The sequence below is a fragment of the Montipora capricornis genome, chromosome 3, assembly GCF_036669925.1.
Source record: "Montipora capricornis isolate CH-2021 chromosome 3, ASM3666992v2, whole genome shotgun sequence".
NCBI classification, from domain to species: Eukaryota; Metazoa; Cnidaria; class Anthozoa; order Scleractinia; family Acroporidae; genus Montipora; species Montipora capricornis.
Window position 1 is genome coordinate 3,455,301 of NC_090885.1, and position 7,500 is coordinate 3,462,800.

Below are 7,500 nucleotides of genomic sequence, written 5' to 3' on the forward strand. Positions count from 1 at the left end.
TTCATGTTCCACGAGCCTGGCGTGTTTATTTAGCGAATGGATTCGATTTTCGCGAAAAAAATCGTGCTTGTTTTGGGTCGATCGGAGTCCATAAGCTGGCTTCCGTCTTCTACCTTGTCACTATTCTATGAAGGAAGGTGAACGGGGACCATTTTTCCCGAAACTTCGTGTACGTATTAAAGACAACAACAGCTCACCACATGGTAAGTTTTATCGATTTTTATTTCCATTTTCTAGCAAATTTTCAGACCTAAACTTCGCCTCATATGTTCTCTATATTTACCTACACACAGTGAGCCTGGGTTACCTGTGGTTTTAACGAGTACGGGAGAGAATTGTTAAAAAATGCGCACCCACCACGATCATTTTAATTCTTTCAACCAGTAATATTACTGCCTTTTGGTGTTGTCGTTAATTACTCCGCCCCCTATTGAAAGCCAATTACGCTGAACCAATCAGCGTTCGGGCACGTGCTAAGGTAGCAGATCGCGCGTGAAGACTGTCAATTGACACCCTATCCAGGGCGCTTATACGTGCCGCGTGTAATTGACATGATACGTTGAACATATTTCGTGCGCAAATTCTTGAGGAAAACAAAGGAAAGCGATTTTAGCTGATTTAAAATTAATTTTTCAGAATTTTTTTTTTCGGGAAAATATACTTCACAGCTCACCGATTCAAGATTTGCAAAAACAAGAAATTTGAGCGAGACGCTTAAATTTACCTTTACCGAAACAAAGGAAAGGATCATGCCACGATACAAGCCTCGTTTGTGATGACTTTTGTTATCCCCTTTGTCGATTTTATACAAAAATCTTTTGCACTAGTGAGTTTTCTTATATTTGCTCATCAGTGCCATTAAACCTGACACTGTGTGCATGATGGCTGCTTTTGAATCCACTGCCGCGGATTAAAAACTTAAAAGCCACAAAAGTGCGGTGACGTCCCGGGGGTAAAGTCTTCGTTTTCTGAGCTCGTCTGTATTTAAGGTGTTTTGTCTGCAAGAGTCGTAATAATAAAGAGATTGAATTCGTGCCTAAAGTGCCATATCACCAAGAGCCATATCACTTATTGTTCTTGACTCCATTTATCCCGCAGTTTGGTGAGACCAAGACCAAATACTTCGTTTCGTATTCTCTCCGGATATTTTAACAGCTGAATACCAGATATTACCAGATATGTTAACAGCTGAATGCCAGATATTACCCGATATTTTAACAGCTAATCATTAGACTTCCCTCCAGACATTCAACTTAATTAAAATTGGACTGACCTGCATCATTGTAACGTGCTGTTTGAGTGTAAGACACTTAACACTCAACCAAAATCGGCGAGAGGGATATTCCTTTGAAGTTACATCTTAAATCTATCTGCCTATTGTATTCCTAGAGTTTTGTTAATCAGTGAAGGATTTAAAGTCAAAGTTTAATCTCCATCGAAGATTATCACAAGCTCAATAGTTCATGCACGTTCATCAACTGTGTATTGTACTCGTATCGAGAAACGAACAATTTTAGCACAGAAAAAATTGCAGCGCTAACTCGATGCTAACAGGCCTCTCGTCTTACGAAATCAAAGCTTTCAATTAAGGCAATTAAAGAAGTAACCCAGACAAAAGGAAACCCCCGGGGGAAACCCATGCACCGACGGATCTCTTGCCCGTCTTTACAGCCTTTAATAAGCCAATATTCGACTATGGATGTTATTTATCTACCCTTTAGTCCTTACAGGGTGGCAAGCGTCACAAAACCGTAGCTATTACCAGTCGAATTAATCAATGGAACCGAAAAATGTTCTTTTGTCGAGTCACCGGCATCAAAAAGACCAAAACTTAGCTTAATAGATCCTGTTCACTTTCGTGAATGACACCCGCAGCGCACAATTTTCATGGAGATAGAGTTGAATAGACCTTTTTCGCTTGTCCATTTTGTTTTCCCAATACAGATCATGTGATAATACTCAGGAGGTTTGGTCCTTTGTTTTGCTCATTAAAGAGAGCGCATGCAAGCATGAATATGTTTGCATCCACTCTTTTTAATGAACAAAAGAAAGGACCAAACCTCCTGAGTATTATCACATGATCTGTATTGAGAAAAAAAATGTACAAGCGAAAAAAGGTCTATTCCCGAAGGGATAATTTTGCTCACGTATTTTTATTTCAAGCATAGCTCAGTGCTGTGACGTTAGCACTTTCCATGTCGGCGTATTATCATTCATCTCCAATAAAATCTTCGATAGAAGATCATCTCTTACCTGGGAATGATCAAGTCAAAATGTTACTAACGGGAATTATAAAGCCAGGAAGTGTACTTTTATTGACAATTCATTTTTATAGAAGTCTTGGACAAAACGTGGAGCAAAATTATTCTCTGCAAGAAAGCTGTTGCCAGGTGATTAAGATGGCGATCTGTTAATTAGCCTGGAGTGCTCACCAAGAGATCTAAACGAGAGAAGTTGATTGGCTAGACCGACAAGAAAGCATTGACATATAAGCTCTGGTCACTGGTGTTCTGTTAAGCTTGGTGTTCATGCTTTGTGGTCTCCAAGTTCAGTGTTCCTTCTTCGTTCTTCCGACGATATTTTGTTTGCCCTAAACAAGTTAGCTCTCTACGCCATAAAAGATGAAATCGTTATCTGCCATTACCTTCCTGCTTTGCATCTCCTGGGTAAGTCTGCCAGATAACTATTTGTCGTTTTGTTCCGTCCAGCGAATTCGTAATCCAAAGACCTTATCATTCGAAAAAAAATTACCTCTAAGTGTGTTTTTTCTTTCAATTACCATGACGTATCAAAATATGGAAAATTTCCGTACATCATGAAAAATCACCGTTAGGGTTTGGTCTTTTTTGCCTGGAATCAAAGCCGGCAACGACAACGCCAACGCAAACGTTGTTAGCAAAAATATAAGCTCGCACCTTTGAAAGAACCTCGAGACCATTACAATCTGTTTAATAATTAAAGTATGGTTCGAAATAACGGGGAAAACCGCCTTAATTTCATCAGAATCCACCGCGATTGTGTTGCCACAGCCGCATGACGTCACGTTATTTGGTAGGGTTGTTGATTTCCAACATTTAATCATATGTTTGCTTGATTCACCTGATCGAGGAAAATGATCCATAACATCAACAAATAGCACCCTTTCTTTGCGAAAATCAAATCCACTTTATTAACAGTCAGATAAAAAAGGCTAATTTACCTCTCGTTTTCTGCGTTGCTGGATTTTTCCGACTCCCTCACAGATGCACAAATTTAACAACGAGGATATGAATCCAAAATAAGTAATAAGCTTCTGTAATAACAATTGTTCTTTTGCTACAATCGGTGGACTTTTTTTCTTTCTAGGCTTCGCAATCAGATGCCAAATATGTTCCAGCGATACCAGCATGGATGACTGCAAAGCCAAGGAAGAAGAACACGACTGCGGGGGCAGCTTTGATCGCTGTGCTAAAATGACCCTCGACTTTAAAGTTAGTGGCTTCCACACCAAAATGTACGCAAAATCCTGTGCCACTAAATCTCTGTGTGAAGATAGCAACCAACAGCTTGACAACTGCAAAAAGATCGATGGGTCGACTTGCGAGCTGCACTGCTGCGATTTAGATGGCTTCAATAGTGGTGAAGCGCTAGTGGTCAGCGTCTTCCTGATATTGTCATGCGCCATCATGGCCCTGTATCGTTAGCGAAGGCAAAAAGATAAGTGAACTTTCAAAGCTCGCAGTAAAAATTGTCAGATTTGTGACTGCCCTTAGATGTTTTGTGACCTGTTAAAGAGCATTTAGATGAATAAATATGCCACCTGTGTGATTCCCACAATTTTTTCGCGCTGGGTCTCCTTAAAGTGCCCCTCACCCCAAAATATTTTTTTTGCTAAAATGAATCTTTGCACCTGTTCGAAACGCATTGCGGCGATTTTTTTCCTTTTTCTAACAAATCCTGCAATTCTATAGGCTTCAAAAGTTGCGAGAATCCAAGCATCTTTTGTTCACGACCGAGTCAGAAGGGGAGTGGGTCTATTCCTGATTTGAAATCACAATCCACTTTGCATGCATTTTTTCAAAGAGTTAATGAAATGTAAATCAGTTTGTGACGTCAAATCAGGAATAGACCCACTCCCCTTCTGACTCGGTCGTGAACAAAAGATGCTTGGATTTTCGCATCTTTTGAAGCCTATAGAATTGCAGGATTTGTTCGAAAAAGGAAAAAAATCGTTGCAATGCGTTTCGAACAGGTGCAAAGATTCAGTCATCGAGAAAGAATCATTGAAAGACTAAATATAGGGCATCGCGTTTAGATGGCTCTTGAGCTGCTATGGTAACCTATTACGTCACATGATTGATTGCATCTTTTTAAGCTGCAATATTGCATTGGTACTTTATATAGTATTATAAAATTGCCGTTCCATGAAACAGCTGTGTAGATCGAATCCTCTAAATATTCTAGTTTCTTGAAAGTGCTAAAACTAGTTTGAGCCTCCTTAATTAAGATGTAGTGGAGTTATAAAAAACGAAAGGAAAGACCGAAGAATTCAAGCCCGTCGCCATTTTAAAAGGACCTAACCATTTAGTCCTAAAGTGTCGCCGACTCTAGGTTGATATGTCGAACAATAACGGGCGATGGTGTCGACCGAGAGTCGATCGACAGATGTCTATTAAATATACATGATCCTAGTCCTTAACACCGACAGAGTAGCGACTGGCGGAGTGAAAAAGACGAAACTAGTCTGTATCGCTGGTTTCGGAAGTCACGGTTTTTCATTGAACCGTCTTTCATGATCACGGTTGTTTCAATGTTATGGTTGAGTTGTGCATATGTAGGTTAGCATACAAGAAAAACAAGCTATGCCTCGATAGTATGCGTTATATGAAAGAATTATAAGGGGGTAGTGTCTTATCAGTTATAAAGCTCATGCGCGTGACGTTTTATCGGTGACCTGATAGACTGTTTCAGGGACGGCGGAGCCGGGGGGGGTTTAGCCCACCCCAATTTCAAGCAAAAAATAAAAATTTAAAATAATTATTAAAAAGCCATAGAACATAACACAGAAAACTAACAGAAGGAAAATGTAGCATTTCCGAGCTTCAAGATTTCAAAATTTTCTGGCGGAGAATTACCCCAGAATCCCCTACCACCCGGGACAACTTTGTGTGCTTGGTAATCGCCAGCATCGCAAACACAATGGAAACCGCTAAAACGTTGTCCCGGGTAGGCGAGTTGTCCCTAGCAGAGCGTTTACAAGGCAGCTAGGGTTACCCTAGCGCCAGGGTAACCCTAGCTGTCTTGTAAACACGTCGATGAAAAAAAAGAAGAAATGTGTGAGTGATAGGGTAACCCTCTTGCTACTAGGTAACCCTAGCACTAGGGTTACCCTCCCTTCTTATAAACAGGGACTGACTTGTAGGGTAACCCTACCTGTGCAATTTTGCATGTAAACCCGGGCTATCTTTGACCCTCCTGCTAGACAAACCCTAGCAGTAGGGTTACCCTACCTCCTTGTAAACAGGGCCTAAGCGTCTCCTGCGCTTGCTTGCTAGCCCCCCCCCCCCCCCCCACAAACAAAATTCGCTCCGCCCTCCCTGTGTTTCTAGCCTGCGATCAGGCGTACTTTTCCTTAGACATGGTGCGAAAAGGTACGCCTGATACAATTTCTTAACGAGTCGTCTGCTCGTAGTCCAGAATGTGGACTTTATTCTGATTGGCCGAAAAACAATAGAGCTCTTGGAGCCTCACTCCGATTGGTTGCAGAATTGCAAATTGTAAATTGTAAACAGCTGATGAAATTATGGCCGCCGAGAAAGATTTGAACACGAGTGACGATGTTTAGGCTCTGTTTACAGCTGTTGTTGCTTCGACTTCAGATTTTTTTTCAAAAACTTTGAAAGGAAGAGCGGAGAGAATGCATCCGAAGAATGGTTTGGGTAAAAGAAGACATTACAGTTGTACTTCCTGCGGGATTTGCCAATAGTGTTATTAATACAGGCCCGAACATTCTAGAAGAAAATGCTTCGTTCTTCTTCCACCAACTCGAAAACGTTTAAATAAAGTTTATTGTACTGTTGATTGCGCCTGATGATGACATGAAGAATTCGGGCTTTTTCTGCCATTTTATCTCGAAATTCTTTGTTCCTTGATGGTTTGAACAGAGAAACCGCACCAACTGTCAAGCAAGCTTTCATTGCAGACATCAAAGCCAGAGTGCTATTTTGTTTTTGTCGCGTCTTTACTTGAATCGCAGCGTGCAGGTAATTTCTGGTAATATCTGATTGGCTCACATTTATAGCATGACACATGATAACATCACTCTTGACAGGTGGGCGGCAGACGACTCGTTAAGAAATCGATCAGGCGTACTTTTTAGCGCCCTCTCTCAAGAAAAGTACGCTTGATCGCAGGTTACTGTGTTTCCGGCTCATAAATGCTTATGAATTTTTGAAAATAGTGACAGTACAGAGTTCTGTTCAGTCAAGCAAACCATCAGTTTGGTTTTCTTCTGGCTATCAGTTTCCTTTAGCTTTACAAGCAACTGTTACCACAGATACCCAGGCTCACTGTGTGTGCCACATAGGTAAATATAGAGAACATATGAGGCTAAGTTTAGGTCTAGAAATTTGCAAGAAAATGGAAATAAAAATCGATGAAACTTACCATGTGGTGAGCTGTTATTGTCTTTAATACGTACAAGAAGTTTCGGGAAAAATGGTCCCCGTTCACCTTCCTTCATAGTATAGTGACAAGGTAGGAGACGCTTAGGGACTCCAATCGACCCAAAACAAGCACGATTTATTTTCGTGAAAATCGAATCCAGTCGCTAAATAAACACGCCAGGCTCGTGGAACATGAATTTCTCTAAACCATGAATCCTTTGAAGCATCTCTAGGTAGCAACGCGAGGCCACCAGACTCCGTAGAACTTGTAAATTAACCTTGCGTTAACCTCGCAAAGTGTCCAATTCAAAATGGCACTGAACTCGGGACGCCTGGTGACGAGTATAATAAGTTCTGGAGGGAGGGGAGTCCCAAATTGCTAAAAACAAAAATCACTTAGCAATCTGGGACTCCCCTCCCTCCATCATACTCGTCACCAGGCGTCCCGAGTTCAGTGCCATGTTTGAATTGGACACTTTGCGAGGACAACGGTTTCTCGCCGCCATTTTAGCAGGTTAACTTACAAGTTCTACGGAGACTGGTTTAGTGAAATTCATGTTCCATGAGCCTGGCGTGTTTATTTAGCGACTGGATTCGATTTTCACGAAAAAAGTCGTGCTTGTTTTGGGTCGATTGGAGGCCGTACGCTGGCTTCCGTCTCCTACCCTGTCACTATACTATGAAGGAAGGTGAACACGGACCATTTTCCCCGAAACTTTGTGTACGTATTGAAGACAACAACAGCTCAACACATGGTAAGTTTCATCGATTTTTATTTCCATTTTCTTGCAAATTTTTAGACCTAAACTTCGCCTCATATGTTCTCTATATTTACCTATGTGGCACACACAGTGAG

The 7,500-nt window shown here is 41.2% G+C and overlaps 1 protein-coding gene across 2 annotated transcripts in view; it reads right to left on the minus strand.

Moving 5' to 3' along the window:
• LOC138041941 (uncharacterized) overlaps window positions 1–7,500 on the minus strand; it is a 53,013-nt gene that overhangs the window by 30,610 nt on the left and 14,903 nt on the right. Inside the window, exon 2 of one of the 2 annotated variants that reach the window (XM_068887638.1) lies at window positions 3,200–3,671. In XM_068887638.1, coding sequence (XP_068743739.1) covers window positions 3,200–3,671 — 472 coding nt within the window. Of the gene's footprint in view, window positions 1–3,141; window positions 3,672–7,500 lie in introns of those variants that run through there. The other variant, XR_011130900.1, reaches the window with a different exon arrangement.